Source organism: Wyeomyia smithii, chromosome 2 (assembly GCF_029784165.1).
Source record: "Wyeomyia smithii strain HCP4-BCI-WySm-NY-G18 chromosome 2, ASM2978416v1, whole genome shotgun sequence".
NCBI classification, from domain to species: Eukaryota; Metazoa; Arthropoda; class Insecta; order Diptera; family Culicidae; genus Wyeomyia; species Wyeomyia smithii.
Genome location: NC_073695.1, coordinates 30,628,640 through 30,656,606, shown reverse-complemented (window position 1 = coordinate 30,656,606; position 27,967 = coordinate 30,628,640). Strand labels below are relative to the sequence as shown.

General features: G+C 38.9%; 4 protein-coding genes and 1 long non-coding RNA gene across 6 annotated transcripts in view; 2 read left to right on the top strand and 3 right to left on the bottom strand.

The window, feature by feature from the left end:
* Positions 1–40: 40 nt before the first annotated feature.
* LOC129723880 (NEDD8-conjugating enzyme Ubc12) lies at positions 41–2,305 on the bottom strand. Its single transcript, XM_055678353.1, has 5 exons — positions 2,187–2,305; positions 1,747–1,996; positions 1,493–1,626; positions 950–1,117; positions 41–882 (listed from the first exon to the last, which is right to left on the bottom strand). Exons 2-5 carry the CDS (start codon positions 1,853–1,855, stop codon positions 742–744), a joined length of 552 nt encoding a protein of 183 aa, XP_055534328.1. The 5' UTR covers positions 1,856–1,996; positions 2,187–2,305; the 3' UTR covers positions 41–741.
* Positions 2,306–3,271: 966 nt separating this feature from the next.
* LOC129723879 (uncharacterized) lies at positions 3,272–5,509 on the bottom strand. Its single transcript, XM_055678352.1, has 2 exons — positions 5,258–5,509; positions 3,272–5,189 (listed from the first exon to the last, which is right to left on the bottom strand). The coding sequence occupies exons 1-2, from the start codon at positions 5,428–5,430 to the stop codon at positions 3,356–3,358; spliced, it is 2,007 nt and encodes a 668-aa protein (XP_055534327.1). The 5' UTR covers positions 5,431–5,509; the 3' UTR covers positions 3,272–3,355.
* An 8,214-nt stretch (positions 5,510–13,723) lies between these two features.
* Positions 13,724–19,326, top strand: LOC129720293 (ATP-dependent DNA helicase Q4). The gene is made up of 9 exons (XM_055671756.1): positions 13,724–13,977; positions 14,038–15,222; positions 15,276–16,813; positions 16,872–17,082; positions 17,208–17,275; positions 17,348–18,013; positions 18,077–18,561; positions 18,616–18,935; positions 18,991–19,326. The coding sequence occupies exons 1-9, from the start codon at positions 13,879–13,881 to the stop codon at positions 19,222–19,224; spliced, it is 4,806 nt and encodes a 1,601-aa protein (XP_055527731.1). The 5' UTR covers positions 13,724–13,878; the 3' UTR covers positions 19,225–19,326.
* LOC129720296 (uncharacterized) lies at positions 19,286–20,529 on the bottom strand. The gene is made up of 2 exons (XR_008727249.1): positions 20,330–20,529; positions 19,286–19,807 (listed from the first exon to the last, which is right to left on the bottom strand). It is a non-coding gene; the product is annotated as an uncharacterized LOC129720296 (long non-coding RNA).
* The window catches only part of LOC129720294 (proton-coupled zinc antiporter SLC30A1), a 45,925-nt gene continuing 38,245 nt past the window's right edge, over positions 20,288–27,967 (top strand). The window contains exon 1 of one of the 2 annotated variants that reach the window (XM_055671758.1): positions 20,288–20,624. The gene's annotated coding sequence lies outside the window, so the exon portion shown is untranslated. Of the gene's footprint in view, positions 20,625–21,400; positions 21,542–27,967 lie in introns of those variants that run through there. The other variant, XM_055671757.1, reaches the window with a different exon arrangement.

Here is a 27,967-nt window from a genome sequence, read left to right as displayed (position 1 = left end):
TAGAACAAAATTTCACCAGAAAACCAGAAAAAAACGCACGTTTATAGTCGGGTAAAACTTTTATATTTAATTTTGACTTAACTTTCGTTTCTATAGTTTCAGTACAATAATTATGCATATTTCTGTTTGTTGTTGCATTTTATTTTCTCGTGTTTTCAAATGTCTGTTTAACGCGAGTCATCAAGAAGAGTGATATACAGTTATAGAGCGCTTAAAGTGTGAAGAAATTAAGTGTTGTGTGACTATTGTTTATATCGAGTTCTTACATTTATTTTTTTCACTCTGCAATCCGCATCTGAAATACACTGCTTTTACTGCTGTTAGTTTGAACAATGTAGTATTCTCTCAATTATGATATCCTGCAAGATTATTGTTCTAATAAGTGTGTTCAAGGATTCCTTTACTAAGTTGGCTCAACGCTGTATTTTTTTTGTTTCTGTTCAGTATAAATATATTGCGTAATTTTTATAACCGGATTTGAAACTATGTGTGCAGGTTTGCTCTTGCTTGCCCAATCATGTACAGTTTTACTAAATCATCTGTGTCTTCTACGAGCTCGTTCATTACTGCCATTCCGGCCATCAAATTTCTATCGGCTGGCTCGTTGTTACCGCTTGGCGTGTGTTTACCCTCCTCTGTTTCGACCATTTAGTTATACTTAAAGTCTATATAATAGCGTCCACCAATCGTAAGAATAATTAAATAAACGCAACATTTGAGAGTGAGTGTAGAATTTATATATCACTTGAGACAACGCTCGAAGTATGTCTCGCCAATATAGCTGCCACGCATTGCCTTAAAAACATTGTGCTCGAATAGACGCCGGTTTGTCTGTAGCACCTCAGCGGCCTCTCGATTCAGCGGGTCCTCCGGGTTAGGTTCCTGAAAACAGCACAAACAATAAACGTTATTCCTGACACTAAACCAAACGTTCGATTCGATTACTTACCAAGAACAAGTACTGCAGACCGTAGACGATCGAGTTGATGGTGAGCACCGGCTTCCAATCTTCACGCAAAATATTCAGACACACATTGCCCTCCAGATCAATATTAGGGTGGTAAACCTGGGTTTCACATTTGACCTTCGGCGGTTCATGAGGATAGTTAGGGCCGACCTTTAGTGAAGCGTGTGACGAGAACAAAATTGTTACACAGCGTTTTCCTCATTTTTAGATAAGTTTTCAATAATTGCAACCAAGGTAGTCGACTTGAATTGCTTAGTACATAAGAACATCAAAAGAGGTTACTAATATATTTTGTCATGAAAAATTCCTTTGTTTATTGTCCTAGCTCGTGTTCCATTGCAATACATTTTGAAAAACGAAAAACTGCCTGATCAAGTGAAAGTTCTTAATAGCAGTGTTGCTCAAAGTTCCTTAGACCAATTCCTGTCGTCTCATGATAAATTATGATGAACGTCTTTTATATAAGCGCAAGAGCTAGACGTTTACACACAATTGCAGAAACAATCAACAAACCGTAAAGCTTACCTTGAAGTTGAAAACAAACCGACCACCCTTGTAGAAACCTTCGTCTGGACAGATAATCAACTTGAAATTTAGCAGGTCATCCGGATCAGGGAATTCCGTGGCACAAGTCTTGGGCAGGTTTAACTCATTAATATCTGCAAAACAGGATCGAAATCCCGGACCATATTAGGTTCAACAGCACAGAACAATGCAAGTCACAGATCGTTGAAATAGAAATAATGAATGGAGTTGGCATACTAGGGGCCATTGTTTACCTTTCGTAATCCTTAGTTGGGCGGCAGTGAAAGCTTTTTTCTGAGGTCCAGATTTTGGCGTTGCCTCTCCATCTTTCTTCTGCTGTTTGAGCGAGAAAAGTTTAATCATTTTTTATTTGCTTTCGAACTCGACGACACTACGTGTAAATGTTCGTTTCGGAACGTCTGGGACGAAAAGTTTTCTGCTCCAACCGAATGTGAGATCAACCACTATTATCAAGGTCAGTGCCTGCTTCCTATTCTTTCTGGGCTGTAATAAAGCGATTCCAAAAAAAAATTCACAGGCTGTTATGTCAAACCTTTTTGGGACATACACACAAGTGGAAAACTATTGTTCTGTGAAAAAATAACAAAGCACTTCGTTTGGCAAGACAGAATCGAGCACCACGGCAATTTAACGACACAAATACGGTCCAGATATCGACAATTTAACCCGTTACCAAAAGAAATATCTCTTTTATTTGCAATTTTGTGTTATTTTTCGTCTGCACCAGTTTTTGGACATTTGAATCACAAACGCCACAACCTACACATTCACACTTTCTACACGAATATTTGAACATAGGCGATCTGCCTGTAAAAGCGGCTCAGAAACTCCAGCAGAAATTTACAAAAGGGCGAATTGAGTCGAAAATTGAAGTATTATTTTTATTGAACATTTCAGGCATTCCATAAAAAAGTGAGATAGACAAAGGCCTAGGAAAAGATCAATATAATAATCCATGAGAGTATTGAAATTTTATCCATCGATAGGTGTTGCAAATGCGTGATTGACCGAAAAATCATAATCAGATAAATGTATGGCACTCGTTTCGTTGGTCCATTCAAATCTTTTTTTGAGAGCTTTATCTAAAAATAATTATACCGTACAGTGCCCATTCACCGTGAGAGTTCCATTCATCGCTCCCTTTTCACTTGAAAGTAATTTTTTTCTATAACAAAGCACACTTCCATAACAAAACACACAAATATTTTCCCCAATCCTTCAGGAAAGCGTTGCTGTAGTATCGGTGAAAATATTTTTCAAAAAGTTTTTTTTGTTATGGAAAAAATAACTTCCAAGTGAAAAGTGAGCGGTGATCGGAACCCTCACGGTGAATGGGCACTATACCGTATTTTTAATCAGAACGTGCAAGAATTTAACAAGCTTCAATTATCTTTGCGCTATTCATTTTTTTGGCGATTATTCACATAACAAGTTTTGATGATAAAAAAATCAACAAAGTAAATACCTGTTCATCAACGCTTAAAGGTGGCAAGCATTCAAAAACAATCTATGTTTTTCACTTTTTTTTCTTTTGAATATTTCTGGAACATGTACGTTCTATTCAACCGTTCTATTATAATATACTTTTAGATTGAATAAAGTATTTAAAATAGGATAGTGAAGTTTCGCTATTAAGTGGATAACTAAATTATAATTGTTTTCAAATTCCTAATGCTGTGTAACCCTTTGAGAATCACAAATTACAGGAAACATTAAACTTTTTCTTTTCCTGTTCAATCACGCAGTTGTTATCATGAGTTAAAATCATTCATCATTTATGTTGTCATTCAAAACTTCTACATTGCATAAATCCTATCTAATCCTACCTAAACAATTTGAGTTTTAATTTGCTGCATAGGAATGGTTCTTACGGTATTCTGTCCTGGTTCGCGAAACCTCCGCAATTCGTTCCCTAACTGCCCGAGCAGTTGGTCGTTGTAATCGCTCCCGTAGACAGCCGTGAGCTAACTCCAGAAGAAGGCGCCCCAGCTCTAGCCAATCATCCAGTTCCTCCGTTCGTACTCCATGATCTACCAAAGACCTTTGATCTACCGCTGTACTTGTGACTAGTTCCAGCAGATCCTCCCCCCCAGGATGCGAGACTACAACTTCCTTACCAGTACTGACCGCAGCCAAAACAACACCGAATGAGTAAATATCCATCGCCGGTGTTACGGTACCACGTAGTGACTCTGGTGCGAGATACGGACCCGTTCCCATCACACTCGTGGTCGTCATGCTATCTATGCGTTTCACTAAACCGAAATCACACAGCTTGGCGATCGAATTACCGTCAAGTAACACATTGGCTAGTGTAACATCACGATGGATTACCTGGACTTGTGGACTGTGCAGATATTCTATGGCAGAAGCAATTCCGTGTAAATAATCGATGCGACTCGAGGCTGTTAGCAGTAGTTGTTTTCTGCGAGACTGTTCCAACGCGGATTCCAAGTTTCCGTCCGTAAGGAACTCATAAACCAAACATAATTGCATGTCTTCCGAATAACCGAACAAACGAACAATGTTTGGGTGAGCATGTTTTGTAAGAACCTCTCGCTCTCTATCGTATTTTTCACGATACTTATAATTGGAAGGAAAAAGCCGCTTGACTGCAGCTAAGGCAATGTCCGGTGATAGATTAATACCGAGAAAAACCTCTCCGAAGCCACCGACGCCCAATAAACGACCATTCACTGGTTCGAGCTTATCTCTAGAAAAAGGCCGTTTGTCGAAGTTTGCAGTAGCCGTCTTTAACAAGCTATAAGAAAAGCTAACTATTGAACATGGTGCAGATTTTACGGACGAAAATTGAATTAAATTTGAATCGTTCACCATCGAAAAACTACCTCGTTCCTGCTGCGAAGTACCGATAACGGAAAACCGAGGCAATTGATGAGAACTGCTCGCTGATGGTTGTTCGGAGGTAGTCAACAAAGCAGAAAACCTAGGAACGGAGCCTCCATTGGACACACTGTTTTGCGAACATGTCCCTCCAAATATCGACAAATTTGGCACTTCGGCAGCTTCCCCAATTGCGTCCATAGCTGTCGGTACTACCATCTGGACTGAACGATTGTCATTGGAGTTAGTACTAGTACTGCTGCTGTTGACATCACTCATACTGTCCGAAGTTGATGACAGAGTGTTACCAACCAATGAAAATGTCGGGTTGATACCGGACGGTCCCGCCTCAGGCTCTCTGGCCAACAAGGCACTCAGCATCGGCACTGGTGCACTTCCGATGGTTAGCTGTTCGTTGTTCTCACTGTTAGAAATACTACTAGCTGCCATCACAGGCAAATCGGTAATTCCCTCTCGCTTTGGCGGCTCCGGACGGTCCAGGTTATCTTCTAGAGTCAAAGAATTCATTCCATTACGAAGAGCCGTTGAATCAGGATAACCAACTGCATCCAACATTTTCTCCATTTGACAGTCCAGTTCCCGATCGATATCTATTGGAGCAGCCGGACCACAGCAGGGTCGCGTGGGAGGATTATCCTTGAGTAAATCTCTCGCTATGTAATCCGCCGCTCTAAACAAATTTCCTTTAATTAACAGTGTTAATAAGTGGCCAAGGCGAGGGCGTTCATCCTTCCGGCCGGACGTACTCCATTCTTCTAGTAACTGCCGAGCGCGAGAAATGTTTTGCCGCTCTCCGTAATCATCTAATTCCCTGTAAATATAATGTTAGTAGTGAATTCCAATATAAAAAATCACTGTTCAACGGTCAGTATGACTCACTGCTCTTGGGTGCCGTTGTATTTAATCGCGTAGCTGCCCGGTGGTTGATCGATGTCGTCAATATGCCGTGGGATTAAGTAAAACAATGTGCGCCAGTCATCCTCTAGCTTATCGGCGAGTGTGTCCAGCTCGAATTGAATCTGGCAAATCTCGGTTGTACGAGTGTAGGCCATCGTCTACGGTGAGCGGCTAGCTATTGGTAAACAACGTTTGTGCAGAAAATTATGCAGATCGCATAAAAACACTTCCTTTTTATAATAACAAGCAGGGTTGCCACATTTTAATCTGTGTTTTCCCTTGAAAAAATCTTAGCATCTGTATCTGGAACAAAAATATCTGAAAAAAAAACCTGTGTTGTTTAAACATAAACAACTTTTTATTTTTTTAAGTTTTCACGGTATATGAACAAAATTTTTAGCTTAAAACGTGTGAGGAGTTGAAAATATGTTCAATTTGCTTAATATTTAATGAAATAAAATTTGGAGTGTTTTTAAAAATTAATGTCAATTTCGAAAAATCTGTAAATCTGTACCTTTCGACGAAAATCTGTATATCTGTATACACAGATTCTGTACCGTTACTTGGGCCAAAAATCTGTAAAATACAGATTAATCTGTACATGTGGCATCCCTGATAACAAGACAGTGACTCTGATTGTTTTGGTTTACCTCTACACGCTCGTAAATAATAACTCTAAAATAAGTAACATTTGACGCATTTCCGTAAAAAGTGGAACAACTCTTAAATTGAGTAGCTCCACAAATACTCAAAACTGAGTAACCAGGGGGAATCTATCTGTCAAATATCGTGAAACCGTGACCAGCACATTTGACAACAAGGCGTCTGTATGTTTTAGTTTTTGTCGTTTTGATCGAAGTAAAATGGAACGTTTTCTTTTAACAAAACTCGAGAAATAGCGGAAAACTTTTATTAATAATGCGTTCCTTAGTGAAATTTTGGGACAGCAACAAGTTTTTAACGAAAATTGGTGATGGATTATCGTCACATTGGTGACGACGTTGATCTGCGATAACGCACACATATATGAAATTTGACAGCGGTAAATCCCCCCTGTGAGTAACACTAGGCGTCTTTAAAATGAGTCATTATTACTCAAAATTTGAGTACGACATTACTCATTTTTTGGGTACAGTTCAGTTTCATTACTGGCTAGAAATCCGTCACGGCCAAAAAACGACACCACATGTTCATCAATAATTACCTTGTAATAAAAGTAAACAATTATAATGCCTTCTGAGGCGCACATAATCAAATTAAAAATATGTCACAAACTGAAGCACATCGTAATCATCTATCAAAATGGACGTCGTTATATGCGACGTTACTCAGAAAGAAGTTATATGAAGGGAACCCAAAAAGTGAGTCAATGTTACTCAAAATCAAAAAGGACTTCTACTCATTTTTTGACGTCTACGAACATCGTTCTAAACTGAGTCAGAGTTGCTCAGTTCATGAGTTATTATTTACGAGCGTGCACATCGTAATCATCTATCAAAATGGACGTCGTTATATGCGACGTTACTCAGAAAGAAGTTATATGAAGGGAACCCAAAAAGTAAGTCAAAGTTACTCAAAATCAAAAAGGACTTCTACTCATTTTTTGACGTCTACAAACATCGTTCTAAACTGAGTCAGAGTTGCTCAGTTCATGAGTTATTATTTACGAGTGTGTATGAAAATGCGTTTGACAGTAGACACATAACTGTTTTTTATATACCTGATGTAATACACTCTGAAAATTAGGGAAATGTATATGTTTTTTTCTGTTAATCTAAATATTTTTCTGGCTACTTACATTGCGTGTTTTCCAATATAGAATTAGCTGAAGCAGCTTACGAGTTCTTTGTACGCCATATTGACTTTTTTTTGCATACTAAAAATTCACGTAAATTCCGCTGTCGGAAACGTCACACCACAGTCGCACTAACACTAACAAAGTCAAAACACACAAATACCAACGCGCTCAAACTATTTACATTATAATTTGACCGATTTACGTGAATTGACAGTGAATGGTACGTGAAATTTAGGTGAAAGTTACTAATGTCACGTAAAATGGTAGATTTTCTGAAGGTCAGTCACTTACGTGATTTTTCAGGTGGATTTTACGTGCCTATTTTTTAGTATGTACTATACATAACCAAGGGGCTAGCATGATAGTTATCTTAGATTATTGAAACATAGATATCTAACTCAACCAACAATACGGGCAACAAAAATGTGCGCTTCTCCGAGTATGATGGCGGTTGGGTGAACTACATTTTATGAGCACACATAGAAAAATATTAAGGTAATTGCTATCTTTTTAGGCTTGGTCAGATTTGTGCGGTGTTTTTAACAGACTAATCTATATGGTCTAGATAATAACAATAATTTATTACAACAGGACTATAATAAATGTCAATGTATGAGATGACCATGATATGAATTACTTATTTTGAAGATAGTATGACTAATCGTTCATAGTCGTTTCAACAATATGTTTTTAAGCATAACCAAAGATGACTAGTACACAATACGTTACTCTTGCAGTATGCAGTGGACACGAGTTTCGCTGCGCGTGAACGAAAATTGAACTAATTTGTATACTGTTGATTTGATGATGACAAGGTGGTGAAAGGTGAAGCATGTTTTTCAATATCATTGTATGGTCCTGTCATCTAATTTTCAATATCCTTATCAGTGCTGATAAAAGTCATTTTCCCCAGCAAAATTCTTCGAAAATTACAGCCAATCATTTTCAATTTTCACTTCCAATGATCGCAGCACTCTTTCAGATACACTAGATTTTCATCCTAGTAACGTGCTGTTATACTCAGATGAAATAGATCGCGCGCATCGTTCACGGTTACGGAATAAAATTTGACGACAAATCCAACCAAATGATCTTCACTTCAAAGCGAAAAAGAAAAACAAACAGTCCACTCAACCAAAATGAACCTCACCGAAACACTTTTTCACTGACACTGACCGATGCCTTGACAATCTTCGTTAACTGATAAACTGATTTTGTTGTCTTGCTTCCATCGCATGAAATATAATGAGGTGTTTTGACAGTTCACTCTCATGCAAAAAGCGGGAAGGGAGAACTCTGAAAGGATTGTAAAAAAATAACGTTTATGGATGCTTTTTTTCACTTTCACTCAAGAGTGTCAACAAATATCAACCCTGATCCTTATACGGTATTGCCACCTTGTTTTCGTTTTCATCTAGCGGATTTAGCATGATAAATTGATTTTGCTAATAATCACAGTTTTAAGGTCATCAGATGGCACCGTTATAAAGGTGTTGCGAGCAAAATGTATGAAGTCAGGAATCTTGCTCTAGTCATCATTAGCATAACTCATTTGTTGTTTGTACCAATTTTAATAGTCGATTGAGAACCACTATACAGCTTCAATCCCTTTGCGGAACTGATTGGGTTGATAATTCTGCCTCAGCCGTCTGGCTGCTGTAGAATGTTCTCCTATTCGGTTTGTAGCTTCCGTTGCAGATTATTGTTTGCGATCTCATTCATTATCAATTTCATTATTTTTTGCTTGAATGTTTAAATCGATTTATTAATATTTGCAAAGAACTGAGAAAATCAAATTTGGAAATTTTCATACGATGCAATATATATTTTGGTGAATACCGCTAAACGCTATTTTTTAACTTTTTTAACTAAGGTTTTACATTACTGCGTTGAAAATCGTTGTTATATACGTCTCCTAATATCCTCAAAATTCACTTACAACGAGTAGCAAAGCATAGCATAACTTATTTCGTCAATATTCACGAACGTCAAGTACAACATAAACAATGTTAAAATAATTTAAGTGCATGTGAAGCTCTTTTTTCTTTTTGTCACCTCCGACAATTCGATGAGAGTATCTATGATAGTTTTACATTTTGTGACTCATGCTAATTTGTAAAATTACGCGAGGTTTCTTTGCAGTTTTGTTGTAATAAATTGAAATTACAAATCATCTAGATTATATTGTAAAGTCGAGTGAAAACCGCCGTACAAATCTGATTGAAAGTAACATGATATTTTTCTGGGTGTGAGCATCTGGTCAAGCTCACCACTGAAATGATAAGGAGCACCCAGGCCTTAGACGCGCCTATGCTTTTGCACTGGGTTGTATGTGACTTTTTTGTGGCTCCATTTCCATTTCGAACCCACCGTGGTTCCAATATTCTGCTTGTTATTTTTCGGTCATATAAAAATGGCGTCTTTTCATAGGCCTGGGAGCACCATAATATTTTTCCGAGTGGATATGATTTAGTTCACCCAACGGCCTACAGATGGCAAGTTCAGAGTGTTGCCTTGAGATTATATGCAGCGAAGCCCAACTTGGATATCTATGTCTCTTTAGTCTATGTAGTTATTCACCGTAGCAATAATTTATTTCTGTGTCATACACACAAAGAAAATATTACCAAGCGAACACGTAAAAACAATGTTAATTTGCATAAACCTGGATGTTTTCCCTGGCTTAGGTAAATAATACGCATAAATGCAACAGCTCGATAAAATGCGAATACCAAATTTTGGGGGAAAAATAGGTAGTCAAAAATACCTTGAAGCATATATCAAAAGTTTTTGATATGCTTCAAGGTATTCATTTTTACCTAAATGATGATTTCTGTGCAGGTACTTTAAAGTAGGTAAATCACTTTTACCTAAAAGTACCTTCCCGCACAGAAGGGCTGATTTACGTCAAATATACGCATATTTAGGTATTTTAAGAAACTTGAAAAAATAATCTGAAACCATTTTATGATTTTTTTAGAAGGTCATGTTTATTTAAATTTGTTTTTCACAAATACAGGTCATGTGTACACTTCAAATCGTTTGCGTCCACCCATTATTACTAATTACGATGTATTCTATGTAATTCGTGATGAGCTTCGAAATTTTGGTTCTGCCCGGTCTGGGTATTCTCGTTGTTGTTGGTTTTTTATGTCCATATAGGTTGCTCTACTCCGGTCAGGTAGGCACCTTGTGATCAGCTGCTGTAGTGTTCTCCATGCGTTGGTCACCCGTGGACACTCCGCTAGCTTGTGTTTCAAAGTTTCGATTGACATGTTGCATTGAAGACACTGTTCACCATCTGCGCGGTGTATCCAGCTTTTTACGCACCATAATGGCGGGTGCTATAATGCACGTTCGTAATTTGTGAACTTCTCTGCTTACGTTAGATTTGTGATTTCTGCAGTTTTGGCAACATTAATGTTGCCAGATTTATTGTTTTTCGTGCGAAATACAGGAAGAGTCAAACTGACGTAAGCAGAGTTGTCAAAAGGGTAGGTAACATATTACGAATTTTTCATTATAGCGTCCGCCATTATGGCACGTAAAAAATTGGATGGTATACATCAATCGCCGGTGTTCTGTTTTCCCGTTAATAAACAAGAATAGTGTAGATATTTCTTGCGACGATAGGTTCCGATTCTGCAGGATGTTGGACCAAACTCGGCGCCAATCAGTTGCTGGGTCCTCGCGCTCCACCTTCGGTTTCTCGGTACTGCTTACAAAGTGACGATATATGCTGTCAACGGACATGTTTTGTAAAACTTGCGGCGGTATTTGAGCGACATGCTGCCGTATTTGTGTTAGGCACGGACAGTTCACTGGCATTGGTATCATTGGGACCCGCGCGGGAAGACCTCGCCAGAGGAAGATTCCCATCGCCGAGGTTAATTTTGCCGCATGCATATTCGTCGGTGGCCATATCGATGATACCAAATCTTGGTCGTTGCGAAGGTGTTCAGAAATGCCACCTTTTGCAACATACTTAGCGACCTTATAGTGTGTTGAAATAAAATTCTACTGAATTTCCCTACCAGTGTGTCCCAGTTAAGTTTGACCATAGCTCATATTTCCCTAGCATAAATCACCCCCAGTATCGTCTATCGTGCCTCTCTGTTTTGATGCTATCATTCGAGCAATACGATCTTTAATCGAGAGCCTGGCTTCGTAGATTTTATGTTCCGAGTTGGAGCATTTTTGCACTTTGCCCAGAATTTTGTGCGTCTGTATGATTCCAATCAGCCTTTTTCTGAGTATACTGCATAACAATGTGTAGTCGAAGTTGGGCTGCGAGATCGGTCTGTACGAACGTACGGTATTTTCACTCCTCTTCTTTTTCACCAATACTATAAGGGGCCATCCACATACCACGTGGACAGCTTGGGGGGAAGGGGGGGGTGTGAAATGTCCACGATCCATACAATTCTTTTAAAATTTATATGGGCAGTTGCCCACGGATGGGGAGGGGGTGGGGGTTCAAAATCGTTAAAATCTGTCCACGAGGTATGTGGATGGCCCCTAAATGCGTCTAAAAAACTCGGCTGGGAAGTTCGACTCAAGCGCTTCGTTGATGATCAGACTCAGTTCCCTGTGGATAACATTGAAGGTGTTCATGTAGAACTCTCTCGACAAACCATCGCTACTCGGGGTTTTCCTCATTAGTACGTATTAAAAAACTTTATTAGTCTTCAAAAACTTAACTAAAGTCGGTCAGGAATTTTATGATTTAATTTTTTTTATTTAGAACAGTTTTTTTTCTTAATTAGGAAGCATACTTGAAAGACGTATACCTACGTTTTTTTGAGGCGGGGGGGTGAGCTTTTGTGACCAAATGCTGCAAGAGGGGGAGGGGGGTGAAAATTAATAAAAAAAAATGCTACGTCAATTAAGTATGGTCCCTTATTTAAAATTTTTCAGTCCAGTGAGTCAGAAAAACCATCCAAAAGATTGAAGTTAATGCGGCTTTTTACGCGTAAAAAATAATCCTTCTGACAACTTTGCTTACATCAGTTTCGAGTCTTCTTATGTTTATCAAAAAGAAAATATACCTGGCAATATTTGTGCTGCCAATTCTTCAGAAATCTCGAAACTGACGTAAGCAGAGATGTTCGCATATTGTGAACACGCATTATAGCGACCGCCATTATGGTACGTGAAAAGCTGAATACAAAAATACAATAGCACATCAACAAAATAAAGAAATTTTTATTATTTAAATTATTCATCATTAATCAAATTATTTTACTCATCATTAATCTGAAGCGTTTTTTCCATGGGTCTACTACGAAAGGCTGAAACTCAAAAGGCTGAAACACAAAGGCTGAAATTCGAAAGGCTGAAAACTACATAAGGCCGAAAACACGAAAGGCTGAAAACACGAAAGGCTGAATCACGAAAAGCTGAAAAATCATAAGGCTGAAATTCGCAAAGTTCATTTCTAAAAGAACACTCGCGGCCTACGGCCGACTCGATTGTCCGAGATATATGCTGTCCTTACTCGCTATCGCTCGTTCGGACTAAACTAGGGGATCACCCCTACGAGTCAGTAGACCTAGGAAAACGAACGAACCTATACAGAGGTGATTTCTGCGGGGGGGCTACCCCCCCGCAGTGGCCGGCGCTTCCGACGGCGGGTCGCCGGCGCACACTCGCGGCCTTCGGCCGTCTCGCCCTGAATTATCTAGGAAACGTGTACAAGAGTCAAGTGTGTATAGATTCAAATGTTGCCGAAAATTAATTTTCCATTGCACAAACCAATTAATACTCAAACATTGAACTCTGTCACCTTATAAAGGTTTGTTATCCATGTGTCCGAATTTTTCAACGATTATGATTCAAGTTACAAAAGTTTCAGCCTTTCATGTTTCAGCCTTTTGTTCATTCAGCCTTTTGTGGTTTCAGCCTTTTGTGCATTCAGCCTTTCGTTATGAAACATACTTTTCAGCCTTTCGAGTTTCAGCCTTTCGGGTTTCAGCCTTTTGAGTTTCAGCCTTTCGTTACTAACCCTTTTTCCATTTGATGTGTTATTATCTGCTGTTATTATCAATGGGCTGGAGACCCTATCTCAATCCTTCAAGTTTGACGTTTGATGAGGCAGGCTCCCAGCAGAAATTCTATTTAACTGTCACTTTAGTCACGAGGAACTTTTCACTCCCTTAAAACAATAAAAGATTACGTGTTGTCTTCCCCCTGGTTATAATGTTGGCGTGTACCGTACACAGCAAATAAAACTTCCCTCATATGCGTATTTTGACGCAATCCAGCTCTTTTGTGCGGGAAGGTACTTTTAGGTAAGAGTGATTTACCTACTTTTGAGAACCTGCACGGAAGTCATCATTTAGGTAAAATTTAATACCTTAAATCATCAATATCAATATCAAAAACTTCATACAAATTTTTACTTAAAATTAGGTATTCGCATTTTATTGAGCTGTTGCGTTGTTTTCACCTACTTTTACGCGTATTATTTACCTAAACCAGTGAAAACATTCAGGTTTATGTAAATTTACTTTGTTTTCACGTGTTCGCTTGGTAATATTTTCTTTGTGTGTGCGAATGTTTGATATACAAGAAAAAGGCTGACTATTTTTCTCAGTGCATGCATGCATACTGTTCATTCCCTCGGTTTTTGTTATGACTAGTACTGCCAGCCTGGCAGTCTGTAGACTACGCGCGCGCAATTTTCTGCAGCTTTTATACGTTTCAATCTTTTACCATTTACTAAAATTTTGTTACGTGATAATGTTGGAAATTGCAATCATAGCATAAATGCATGTTGCATCCAAAATAGTTCTACACATCAGCAATGGATCCGGCCTTCCGTAGCAGGTATCAAAAGTGCAAGTACAAAGTGAAACTTTGGGAAAAGGAGTTCCGTAAGAAAAATGGACGGATTCCATCAAAGGTTTGAATGTTGAGCCAACGATATTTGGTTTAAAAAATAATTTGATCTTTTTTTCCACAGCATGATATTAGAGATGCAAAAGACGATGTTCGAGAAGCTTATAAAATGTATTACAAGTTAAAGACCTCGCTGTTGGAAAATACACTGCAAGATGTGCTTGGTGACGAAGATGATTTCGACAGCTCATTAGTGTCACAAATGGAGTCCGGACTCTCGCAAGACTGTTCCGTTGCAGATAGCTCCTTTTCCAACCTCGGCGAATTGAAAGCATCGAATGTGTCAATCAGCAACCTCTTAACGGATCAAATTGCAGGACATGTGTCAGAGTTTGAAGCGGAGCAAGAATTGGAGCAGAATGTACGAGCTTGGGGTAAGGAATTAAATAAGAAAAAATCGACCGTGGTTGAGGTACAGAAAAAATCTTCAGTAAAACCTAGAGGGAAGACTCTTATAAAGCAACTGATAGACGTGTCCTCAATGGTACCGAGCCGTAATCCACGAAAATCAATTAGTAGTAGGCTTTCGAGTAGCACACTGTCGTCTGCATCGGGTCAGACTTCGTTTGGCTCTGGCAGTTGGAAAGATGCGCTTCCGGATTTGGAAACTTTATTGAATGAAAAGTCTAAGCAAGCTCAACAAACATCTCCGGTACAAGTTTCGACTTTAAGCCAACAGTCCAAAATTCCCGTCAATCAGCTCGATGAAGGTTGGTTGAACCGTCAGTCGGGAACACAAGGCGATGTAGTCAATCCTGAAGGTGCTAGTCAACCTAAGAAGTATGGACTAGGTAACATCAGTTTGTCCAAGTTAGACAGTTCTAATACTGCACTCGTCGATGTTTCAAGCAGTTTTGGATTGTCTGCTCTTAGTATGAATTCTTTTAGCAGTAACACACAGATCATTGCCCAAAGTACGGCTCTCGATAGGTCCATTCAGTCGGACTCCGACGGAGTGGTGGAAAACAGCGAGGATGAGTTGGTTGGTGCAAATGGTTCGCTGAACAACACTACCAATATTCGTCATGTTACAAAGAAACGTAAAGTGTTTTCGAGTTTGAATGTAAAAGCGGAAAAGAAAGAGACCGAAGCTGTTGTTCCTGTAACTATGGAGCAAACGGGTAGTGAGAAACAGGTTGATGCGGAGAATTTAGACCCAACAGAAACTGCAGCTCCGAAAAAACACGAAACACAACCCACCCGAGGACGCAAAAAGGGGCCTGCTAAGACCAAACCAGCAACAGCTAAGGTATTTTTTGATATGAATGATTAATTATTTTATAATATGATTTCTCTTTCAAGGTTCCTATACGAAAACTACCAGCACGTGGTCGCAAATCAGTTAGTTACAAAGTGCAAAACGCCAGCGAAGACGAAGCAGTTGCTGATGCTTTTGAAGACTTTGATGACGATGATAAAGATCCGGATTTCGTCAGTAAAAAGGAGAATCCATCCGATGTGGATTCGAATGATGATAATACTGCCGATGTAAGCTCTGCTGCGGTTGAGCCGGAGGAAGTAAAAAGGAAGGGAAGACCACGGAAATCCAGGTCAAAAAATATTACCAATACTTCAGTGTCTCCATCCGCACGTGGAAGCAGTCGCAAACGTCGCTCGGGAAGTGCAAAGAAAAGTCCAGCAGCCCCACGAATTGGTGGCAATATTGGCAAGGGAAAGAGGAAAATTACAAAACAAGCACGAGGTCGTCCAGTTAAAAAGGTACAGGAAGAAATGAAGCAGGAGGAACCAGAGGAATTTAATGAGTATGTTTTAGAATTTGGTATTGAAAGTTTGAGCAATGTACCTCGCATTGAGTTAAACGAGCTTAAAATGCAAAGTGCAGCTGCCGAAAATTTCATTCAGGGTGCTATTGCTGAGGAAACGGCTACTAAAAGTAAGAGTGATCGTAATCTTGTGTCTAATAAAGAAGCTATCTTGAAGAAAAAAGCGGCCGCAGGAAAACTGAATGAAAACTTTGTCCGTATTGATATCAGAAAGAAGGTATATGTAAAGGGTAAAAAGACTGTTAACTTCAGCAAGTATAAGAAAGCTCAATGGAAAAAGAAGAAAATTGCTGCTATGAGTGGGCCGGAAATGGACATGGGAGGATGCGATGGAGGTGTTCTGACTTGCTTCCAGTGTGGCGGTGTTGGCCACATGGCCAGAAATTGCAAAGTACGAGGAGAGCAATTACTTCCACTAGATGCTGCAGAAGCAGATGAATCGCCATTTCCAACACTGGAGGAGGCTGAATCGATGGCAAAAGCGAAATCATTGGTGGTTCACGCCAACCGAATGCAGAACCTTCCCATCGTCGATAATCCGACATGGAAAGCTGATGAAACCGAAGGATCAAGTAATTTTAGCGAAGGTGCCAGTAACGAATCTGAAAGATGCAAAGACCCTTATCACTCGCCTGAAAAATCTTTCTATATTAGGCACACTATTCCCGAAGATTTTCTGAAAACATCCGGCATCCTTGAATATACTGTTGGCAGCAAAGACAAAATTGAACCACTGTATCAGCTGCAACCCGATGGCGTACTTCCAGCAACACCGAGAGAAGTTTTCGAGGCTCTTAAAATGTTTGGTCATAAACAGTTCCGAGCAGGACAAGAGAAGGCCATTATGCGTGTCCTCACCGGCATGTCCACATTGGTTACGCTCAGCACTGGGTCTGGTAAATCCCTCTGTTACCAGCTGCCAGCATATTTGTACAGAAAACAACGCAAGTGTGTTACATTGGTGATATCCCCGCTTGTCTCACTAATGGAGGATCAAGTGCACGGCGTTCCAGATTTTTTGAACGCACAATGTTTACATACCAACCAAACACCAAAGTATGGACGTAACACCATTAGTTATGACAAATTTCAATAACATTTTTATTTCTTTTAGAGTGCGGGAGAAAACGATGGCTGCAATCACATCTGGAGAGCTAGACGTCCTACTTATTTCACCTGAAGCAGTCGTTTCCGGTGAAAAATCCACCGGGTTCGGATCTCTGCTACGACAGTTACCACCGATTGCGTTTGCCTGCATTGATGAGGCACATTGCGTATCCCAGTGGAGTCATAACTTTCGTCCAAGCTATCTGATGATTTGTAGGGTGAGTCTCATAATGTGATTTTCAGGTTTTGACAGTGTCACAGGGCGTTGATAATTCTTACATTAAATTTATTACAATTATGATAGGTATTTTTTGCATGATTAAAATTAATGTGACTATTTAAGGTTCTCAAAGAAAAACTTGGAGTTCATACCATCCTTGGCTTAACGGCGACGGCGACTGTTCAAACCAGGTAAGTAAACTGAATCAATAGATTAGCCCTGGTACTAATGTGTGCTCAACCGGCCTGAAAATATCTTCTTAGACTCAGCATTGTGGATCACCTGGCGATTCCCGATGGAACGGACGGTATTATAAGTGATATCCCGTTGCCCGACAATCTGATCCTGTCGGTGTCAAAGGATGCGAACCGAGATGCAGCCCTGCTTAACTTGCTCCACTCAGATCGTTTCTCCAGGCTGCAATCGATAATCGTTTACTGCACAAGACGAGACGAGTGTGAACGAATTGCAGCATTTTTGCGGACTTGCTTTCAGGATATGCGGCGAACGGACACGAAGGATACTGCTAGCGGTGCCAAGAAGCGGAAGAGAGAAAACTGCATTGCCGAACCGTATCATGCTGGGTTGCCGTCGTCAAGGCGGAAAAGTATTCAGAACGCCTTTATGCGGGGTGATCTGAGAATCGTAGTGGCTACGATCGCTTTTGGAATGGGCATCAACAAATCGGATATTCGGGCAATCATCCACTACAACATGCCGAGAAATTTCGAAAGCTATGTACAAGAGGTGGGTCGCGCTGGTCGCGACGGAGATGTTTCCCATTGTCATTTGTTTTTGGACTGCAAAGGAAACGATAGAAATGAGTTACGTCGGCACATTTATGCCAATTCAATTGATCGCCACGTGATAAGAAAGCTGTTACAGAAAATTTTTGTTTCCTGCGCGTGTGTGAAGAACTTCAGGGATGAGTATGTTTTTGAAGCCCTTCGCAATGAATGTGTTTTTATGTATTTTTAAATTGTCCATTGCAGAAAATTTTCTGAAGAGCATCGCAAACAGGTAGAGGCCCTGAAAGATATTGATTGGTCGGAAGATTTCCACCAATCTGCTGGAGAAACTAAGCCCACTGTGCCGAAGAAAAGTACCATCCAGCGTGTATGCCCTGGACATGAAGTTTGCTTTTCAATAGAATCGACTGTTCAGCAGTTGGACATTCCGGAGGAAAATATATCGACATTATTGTGTTACTTAGAACTGCATGAAGAACGTTACATTCAGGTACTGAGTCGAGCTTACGTTATGTGCAAGGTAATGTCTTATGCCGGCCCAAGGGCCCTAAGAGCCGCCGCCAAAGATTGTCCGCCACTTGCGATGGCCATAGCACTAGATTTGAGAAAAGGAAATTCGAATGATGCGGCTACTTTTATCGAGTTTCATGTTATAGACGTTGCTGCTGCCATCGGTTGGGACAGTGGGGTTGTTAAATTTCAACTGAAAAATCTCGAATGGGTTGTGGGTAGGGATCTGTACAGTTTTTTTTTCTATTACCTTTTAATCTATATCATTTTAGAGAAAAACGTTCGTAAACGCTCACCTATCAGTGTAAGTTTCTTTGACTTGGGTTTCCGAATGCGTGCACCCGGTGATCTATCGGATGATGAATTAGACACCAATTTAGACTCCTTGTACAGGCGGGTTACAAATCAGGAAAAAACTCAACTAATACAGCTTCAGTGCGTGTTCGATGCACTTTCATCGGTTGCTTTCCCAAGCTACGTTTCTGTTGGAAACACTGAAAAGCTTGCTGAACCCTCTAATAAGCTGAAAACTATCATACGAGCATATTTTGAGGACAACAGCCGCAATGATAATACAGAATTCGTTCCGGAGGTATACTTTTGTACGACATCGTATAACAACGATTGCTACATATTCTTTTTTACAGGTTGATGACACTCCCGAATATCAGCTGCTAGGCGATATACGAAGCTTGATACAACGTTATCCGGAGAACAACTTTACCGGTCGTGCAATCGCCCGTATATTTCATGGGGTGCAAAGTCCCAACTTTCCGGCTGTCATTTGGGGCAGGTGCAACTACTGGCGGGCACATACCGCTGCCGATTTTAACCGGATTGTTCGTCTAGCTAATACTGAAATTGTGCGTATGCGAACTTAATGCTAGCGAACGAATGGCGTAAAAGTTAATTGTTTAAATTGCGTGTTAATTAAAATCAAAGTTTCATTGATAATAGATTTTATTGTTGATTGCTTATTAAAAGTATGGTGTTTTTTATATTCATACCTATATTCAAAAATCTACTATGCCATATTTATTCCAATTAGAACATTGTAGCGAAACCACGGTGTTTAATACCAAACCATTCAGACCATTCAGTGTAAAAAGAGGAGAGAGGCTGTCTAATTTCAAAATGTTAAAAATTTTGTTTGAATTGTTATACTAATATCTGTTAAACAGGTAGCTTAACATAATGTGCGTGACCGTGTCATGTTTCCATTTGAGGGATTGTTATCGGTGCCTAATAACCGGTTCATGCTACAGCGGATATCATGTGATATCGCCAATCTTGATATCAAATGTCATACACCAAAGTTTCCAGAAACCTGCTGTATGGATTCTGATATCAAAATACGCGATCTGGTCGCTATTACCATAAAAGTTGCATCCACCGTAATTCCGTCAATGGAAATTGATAACGCTCAAATTAAATATTCCGCCAGATGGCCTCGCACCGAGGGGACTGCAAGAAGGCGAAAAAGGCAAGATGTCAAATGAATGAAGCGAACGTCATCATGTTAAATATTATTTATCATGTCGTAGTATCATCATTACTGATTAGTCAGCCTATACACCAGAGAGACGCCGAGACACTCACCGTTGACGCAACTGTCAACATTAAAACGGGCGAGCTGTATGATTTTGCATTGCCGTTATCCGTTTTGATGTTGACAGTTGCCTTAACGGTGAGTGTCTCGGCGTCTCTCTGGTGTAGTTAGCCTATACACCAGAGAGACGCCGAGACACTCACCGTTAAGGCAACTGTCAACATCATAACGGGCGATCTGTATAATTTTGCATTGCCGTTATCCGTTTTGATGTTGACAGTTGCCTTAACGGTGAGTGTCTTGTCATTTCTCTAATATATAGGTTCCCTACTCTGGTGTATAGGCTGACTAGTATAGGCTGACTATTACTGATACTGGAGTTTTTTTTGCTGTCACCCAGGCACACGGTACGCGATGAATTATCTTTTGTTACTCACTCTAGAGCCGTAAACATCTGCGGCTAGAGCAGGCAAACTGTCTTGTAGAAAAAAACAACACCAACAACAGCTATAAAATCACTCCGAAGCAAAATAGAGACTAGAGAAATTATTACTACCACAATCGTCACAGTACTGTGTTCAACGTCGACCTTTTCGTGTCGTGCGTGCGTTCCCGGAATTTATTCTATTTCCTGGCAGGTTTAACACCGCCTACCTGCCAGTGAGCCGACCGGGGTGACTCTACCCTCAGGACCAACGTGTAGTGTGCTTTCTACACAAACAGATAACACAGGTAGAGAAATTCATTTCATTGCATCCTAGTGTCTGTCATATTTGTTTCTCAGCTGGTCTTGCAAAAGTGACAAAAGTACAGCATAGTTGACATTGACATATAAGATATCTTTCTCCCAAGAAGAGTTAGCTTGGATGGTGTGTAGTGTACAAATGCGTGTGCTAAAGAGTTCGATTTATCCCAAGGACGAACTACGCAATCGTAGCAAGACATTCGAAGGAATTGATAACGAATCGGTTTGGTGCTTATGGCAACCTGAATCCGGTTTACAGTGATTTGGATCGCAGTTGTGTGAAGATGAGCCATTCAAAGATTCGTCGTGCGATTGAAGATTGATTTCATTGTGGCAAATATTCACTGTGGAACTAACAAGATATCAAATTTTGTTAAGCTGAGTGTTGGCCTCAATGTGACTGGAAAAAACAACAGCAGCAAAGGCATGGGAGAATCACCGATTTCCGGAACTTGTGAAAAAAGCAAACTGGCAAAGAGTGATTATGTGTGTTAGGTACCCTTGTGAATTTTGCACGCGGTACTAAGGCACTTTAATGCATTATTTGTAAAACAGCTTTAAGAAGCACGTAGAAGCATTAATGGCCAAGCAGAGTGGGTTTTAGAGCCGATTAAAAATTCGATAATAGCAAAGTTATCTCGAAGGGCTAGACAAAAAGAAAAGTCACCCAAAGAACATAGTTGGAGTGTTTCTCTTTTATTCGGCTAGGTAGGATCCGATATGGTTGAATAGTATTTCCACTGCAACTGTGGGCCTAGTGGTGAATGATAAAAAATAAGCACTTCGAGAACGTTGGTGTTTTTTCCAGCGGAGAACAAAGCAGGCGAAAAGTCATCTCTCTTTTCCGTACTACAACGTTGTAAACTCATCCTTTGCATTCTATAATCCTCATGCTTTGGTAAAGGTGAGTAGAATTTGGTTTTAGGAAAAAAGTTGCACTCCGAAAATTATTGTTCATCCAGCGGGAGCATTTTGAAAAGTCATGTTTGGCACCACCCACCGAAAAGTAGAGTATGTCACAAATCTGAAATTGGTAAAACAAAGAGCGAATGGGGACAGCCAGCTGTGGAGACTTGTATGTCAAACATGTACAACCAATTACAGATTGTGTGATGCATGTGAACATATGTAACAGTAATTTCTGGAGCGAGGTAATATTTTTTTTAGAGGATAAAAATTTAATAGGCCAGCGACAAGTTGATAGTTATCATATATTCAATGGTATTCAAGACATCAGTATAAGGTAACTTGTAACAGCAAATCATTAAACTGGTTGAGGAAACGAGAAAATTGAAATTCTCAACCAAGTTTTTTTTCAGAACATCGAACTGGTTTAGGTTCATGATAGTGAACATTAGCTGACATACAATAGACTACTCTATTTTATAGTCTGCTTTTTAATTCACATTTTTCTGTTTTATGTTTTGATAAATTATTCAATTTTTTGCTAAGTTATTTAATTTCATAAATCGATATAGCTAAACAATGATAAGAGTAAGAAAAAGTTGTCAAGCGATGGCTTTTAGTAAATTGTCTAAATTTTCATTTGAAAATAAAAAAAAAAAACATTTAAAAAAATAACTTGGAGATCCTACACTAAAAATACTAATTTTAAAAACAAAAAGTGATTTTTGAAAAAAAATGGTCATCTGAGATTTTTTCAAATTGAGTTTTTTAGATAGACAATTTAATTGCACTAAACTCTTCTGAACATTTTAAAATGAGAAGAAAAATTTTTAACAGACTTTTTCGTGTCCAATATTCGCTGCTGTCCGGCTCAGTCACTCACCACGGTGACATAAGCCTTTTCCGTCACAGTCGTGGAGATGCAGAGGTGAACTCGGTCTCCGACAGCAACAACTGCTACATCTCCTTCCTTACAGCATCCGCCACTACCCTAACGTTCGTAAGGACGTGGCCGGCGCCGTTATCGATCCATACAAAGCTGCAGCTACTGGTTTGTTGTACATTGAAGATGGCAAACTAAAACGTTTTCTGCTTCTGAACGCCCATGCGTCTCATGAACTTTTTGGAAAATGTATTACTTTTCATTCAAAAATATTGAAAAATTTGAACTGAAAGTACTAAATCTAATTTGAAAGCACTGAAAAAACTTGATCTCGAAAACAAAAACTATCATCGCAGATTTCTCCCTGCGATAAAACTGAACCTTGACGTGGCTTATAGACAAATCAGTAAACCAATGGCGGTCACATTCACTTCTGAAAGTTCTAAAATTCCGAGTGGGAAAACGGGGAACAATTCTATGGAATGTGATTCTTGCGATGTTCAGAAAGTGTTTTACTTTCATAAGAAGTAAAGCCATAATAAAAGAATTGCACGTTACTAGAAGAAGTGAACAAAATTATTGCCATCATATGAGGTCATGTATCACATGCACAAGTGCAATTCATTGTATGACTCATCATATGTACCTATTATATAATGCATTAGTATCATAAATATAATTTTAAGAGAAGGTATTATTAATTAGTTTTATTGTTTATGTAATGGGTGCTTGAAGATTGGGCAATCAAGAATATCTGGCATTTGGCTGATTTTTCATATTAATATGATGCATTTCCTATTTGCTAATTTCCACTCTGCTTATTGTTTATTGTAAAACACCTCAAACGTCCTTTGGTATGACTTTAATGGGCTTTTTGACCATATATAACAACAAGGAAATAATAAAACATAGCCTAATAGCATGTTGCATATTCTTACTTGAATGATTTTATATGAATCTAAATAATGCTCATTAGAGTCTTTTCACAGAAACGGCCGTGAGAGAGATAAAGTTTGAATGTTGATAACGGTGATTGAATTGAATGTATGAGTCATCTTGTTGAATTGATTAATACCGTGCTTAACACCGTTAAGCCGTTTTAATTGGTTCTTGTTGCAATTAGGACGTGCTTTCTATTGAAGGGCCAAAAGGGCTCAGTAAGGGAATTTGGTATAGTAATCATAAGATTATGTTATCAATTTCCTCGATGCCAACGCTCAATCAGTAGTTGGATGTATTTGTGTACCCTTTTTTAAAATTACGAGAAAAAATTCACCCATTCTTTTGTTTTTCTTCTTGATATTATTATCAATGATTTACCCATGCCACCGAGTTGTCGCGACAATTTGAAGAATAAGGCAATCCACGAGACAGTTGCGATCAGCTGATTTCAGTCTGTTTTCAACTTAAGACAGCTTTATGTGTGTTCGATCCGTTCGATCGGTTTCAACTTGGATGCAATCCGGATCCAGAAGCGTGAAAAACAAATGTTATCCGATCGGTAGCTCTAGTATCGCGATTGCCAATCCTAAATACAACAATATAAAATCACTTTTGATATTATTGCCGACGTTAAAAGATTTCGGTTTTGGTCGTGTTTTGATTTTGCAGCTTGAAAAACAGCAACAATAACAAACGTACAAGCAAAAAAACGTCACCCGTGGATTGCCTTATTTGAAAAAGAGCATCTTGAACAAAATGATGATGGCATTGCAAAAAATTAGGTTATTGAATTAAGATACCCATTTTCCCATTTGTTTCACTTCATATTTTACATTTATTGTCATGCATCATTTACAATTGCGCTCGAAAACATGCGTTCGACGATCTTTGGTCAGAAAACCTCCGGAATCAATACGCTACTGTGTTTTAATAAGTCGCCATAGGCTTGTCTGATTCTTGAAGGCTCTCTGACTCAATGACTCGGGCCAGGTGTAGAGCTTCGAGCGCTTCACGCGCCCAGCCAGTAATCCCAGAAAAGAATAAAACAAAAACTGTCATCGCAGATTCCTCTCAGCTCAAGTATTTTAGATAGATAATTTGGATGCCTAAAACTCTTCTAAACATTTCGAAATGGGTACTCTAAGCAGATTTTTCTTCTAACAAAAAGTGTTTTAACTCTATGAAACATTTAAAGCTTGAAACAGTGTTGGACATGAGAAAGTTTTTGTGAGAAAAACTGAGGTAGCTTATATTAGATTTTTTTCTGAAAATTATAATTTACAGATAATTTTTGTCATTTTGTTGTTATAATTTGCTTTCATTTTTTTGGCAAAATCTGATTTTTTGGTAAAAAAGTTCTCCCTGTGGTTCTTAAATATTTGCCAAATTGTTTAAACCAGTGGAGCACGTAATATGGGACAAAACTCATGCGACTGTCACATGCGATGTGAACTGGAATATTGTGACTAACCCCACTCGAGTAATTTTATGGGGTGCAGGACAGGCAGGACAGGGTTACGCGACAGTCATCGCGATCGAACATTCCTCGACAAGTAAATACTGTTGGTCATAGGATTTCCATCGCATACACGTCAAATGTGAAACAATAAAACACTCTAGTTATCGCGGGAAATTGCTTCCCCTCTCGCTTTCTTGCAGATGGATATTCGAGACGACATGCGCGATCGCGCTAACAACGATCGTTCGTACAGACATTTATTTGTGTAGATCGAAGAGATGTTTTAATTGAACCTAATTGGTATGCGAGTGAATATGGCAGTGCTTTATGTTTCTCCCACTCGATTTAACTGGCTAGTTTTCTATAAAGCGTACTAATTCGGTTGCTGGCAGATGATACGATAGATGGGGTAATCAAAATTTGTTAAGTGGCGAAATTCTAACGACATATAAATTCTATGAAATTATGATTGATAATCACATCATTCATGTGGAATGACACTGCCATAATCGTAACAGTACAGATCGGTAGCACTTATCACAAAATGATTATACGGTTTCTTACCTATGTGTAAGTCATTCTGCGTGCGGTTTGAACATACATACGCACTGCAAATCCGTGCTTGCAAGTCCTTCGAGCAATAATTCATTCAATGCTATTAAAAAGACATGACAACCTTGCAGTAAACATTCAATCGATTGCGCTGATAAAAAATTCAAAGCTCGCAGCCGATAGCGATGGTACAGTTTTCTTGCTAGGTAGTGCGATTGTTTAATCTTTGTATTGAAAGTATTGAGTGGCACTATTGTTGAAACAATCCACTTTTCAGTTATCTATTTCCTGGAGGATTGGTTGTTGCGTACCATATATATTTTCTCGTATATACTTTCTTGATAAGATAGGATAAGATAAGTACGATATGTGCGATACTTCGATGTACTTCTGGTGTTTGAAAATGGCACCAAAGCAGATGTTCACTATATAATTGATATCAAAATTTCGAAAAAATTTCATTAGTTGATAATAAGTAAATTTTTGTATCAATTTTGTACACGATGTACAGCTAAACTTTCCATTTTTTAAATCTATCTTTTCATTAATATTTTGTCATGCCAATTTTACCACGACTGTGTATATTTTCTTGACCATTTATTTTACCATGAAATCCATTTGTGTTTTAGATATATCTTGGAAATAATACTACGAAACATTGTTGCAGTCTGAACCCACATTTTAACCAATAAAATTTATGACAGAATCTAAATAAATAACTTCGTCCAATCATGCAAAGAAAGACGTAATACTCGTATCTACAGCAGCAGCAGCATCTAGTCGGCAGCAACTCCAATTCCCCAAGCTGTTGTAAAATCGTACAGGGTACATCGGCTTTTTCGATAACGGAATCAGAATCACCCCCATTCTGATACGCGATGACTGCCCTCGCCCCCATACACATGGGCAGGCACCCAACTGGTGAAGCACATGTTCTCGGATGGTATAGTTTGTAATCAGGACACGGAGGCTAATCACATCCACAAATGCACAGACGACCTCGGTCATCCGAGCTACGGAGCTGTTGGCGTTTGCGCACGTTCCAAACAGAGCAATCGCTCCGTCCTACGAATTTTAAGTACATGAGGAAGCACACATGGTCGTTATTGGTGCGATTTGTTCGGATATCTAGTTACTTCGGTTCGAAGGTGCTGAACTATGTGGTTGGAATCAGTCACACTCATAGCTGTGCGAAAAATTTATTTTTTGGTGGGATTTTAACTAGATTTAGATTTTAGAACAAAGATTTAGCTATATAAGCGTAAAGTTTTCCTGAGATTGTTAAATATTGTCGACACTTTACCAGTGGTTTCAAACATGTTTCTGGTATTGTTTGTCAAAATCGCAAGCTTTGTAAATCAATTGCGATCCATGGCGAAGCAGGGGCGACTCGTGGCTTTGGAACCTGCCTGTTCAACTACAAATTCTGAAGATCGCAGTTTGAGGAAGTAATCACAATCATGTCCGCGTAATCAGAGAAGTCATTCTATTTGTTACAATTTGAAAGTGAAACTAAAAACCAATAGAATATGAATATAAATGCGCATTCAAAATATATTTTTTGCCTGGCGTTCCCGTGTTCAATGCACAGGTTGCATTGGACGAGTCGCCCCTGAGGCGAAGAAAGTTAAGTATTTTGTATAAGTGGTCAGAAGAATTGATTTGACTGAGTTTGGTAAAGACTTGCTTATCCAAATTCTAATACTTTTTATCAGTATTTCATGAAATAATAATCATATTTCAATCAAATTTAACTTCCAAAATTTTTCCGTATTTCCTAATGGCATCCATGCTTTTTATTTTTTATCGCCCATCACAAATGTGGGTATTTTTTTTTTTAATGTAACGATTCATCTCTTCCTTTAAAAATTTGTGGTGGACTCAAAGTTAACATTTTAGGGGAAACCCTACTTTGGAAGGTAAAAAAAAATGAATTTTCGTGATTTTTTTTCGGATGTTTAGCACAAGCAAAGTGATAGCTAGCTCAATCCTGTTGGTTTCGTTAAAAAGCTGAGAAAATAGTGTCTTAAAAACGTTGAATTGGAGAGAATAAGAAGCACTTGGAAAGGAACAAATGAGAAATCGAATGTTTTTTGAGAACTAAACTGCAATTTTCTCACTGGAATGTGTGATAAACATGGGTTTTGTTGTTAACTAAGTTACACATTGAAGTCTACTCTACAAGTTGCTCCTATTTCAGCAATAAGCTGCGTCTACGAGGCTTCTTTTTCTGGTATAGAAGGTAGTAAGCAGAAATTTAAACTTCAATTCTAGTTTTTTGCTGAAAATAGCCATACAGTCTGATTTGCTACTATCTGAAACCTTCGAAGAAATATGGACTCAAAATATGGCTATTTTCAGCAAAAAATAGAAATATCTTTACAACAAATGAAAATATCAAACCAAAATGTTCTACAAAAATGCGAGGTTTAGCAGAATGAACAAAATCTCGGAACACCTTGAACTGTTTCGACGATTACAGAAAAAGTTATGGACGAAAAACTAATTTTGAGGAGTGTTCCTCATAAAACTTTATTTCGTCATATCAGACGTACAGATAAAAGATTACAGTGTTCAGCAATTCTTTT

Bases quoted from the DNA above. Each gene is read 5' to 3' on its own strand.
- LOC129720293 (XM_055671756.1), top strand. From the start codon at position 13,879: ATGGATCCGGCCTTCCGTAGCAGGTATCAAAAGTGCAAGTACAAAGTG. The intron at 15,223-15,275 runs GTATTTTTTGAT...TTCTCTTTCAAG, and splicing joins CCAAACCAGCAACAGCTAAG to GTTCCTATACGAAAACTACC. The intron at 18,014-18,076 runs GTATGTTTTTGA...TGTCCATTGCAG, and splicing joins GTGAAGAACTTCAGGGATGA to AAAATTTTCTGAAGAGCATC.
- LOC129723879 (XM_055678352.1), bottom strand. From the start codon at position 5,430: ATGGCCTACACTCGTACAACCGAGATTTGCCAGATTCAATTCGAGCTG. The intron at 5,190-5,257 runs GTGAGTCATACT...TTATATTTACAG, and splicing joins TACAACGGCACCCAAGAGCA to GGAATTAGATGATTACGGAG.
- LOC129723880 (XM_055678353.1), bottom strand. From the start codon at position 1,855: ATGATTAAACTTTTCTCGCTCAAACAGCAGAAGAAAGATGGAGAGGCA. The intron at 1,627-1,746 runs GTAAACAATGGC...CCTGTTTTGCAG, and splicing joins CCAACTAAGGATTACGAAAG to ATATTAATGAGTTAAACCTG. The intron at 883-949 runs GTAAGTAATCGA...TGCTGTTTTCAG, and splicing joins GTCTGCAGTACTTGTTCTTG to GAACCTAACCCGGAGGACCC.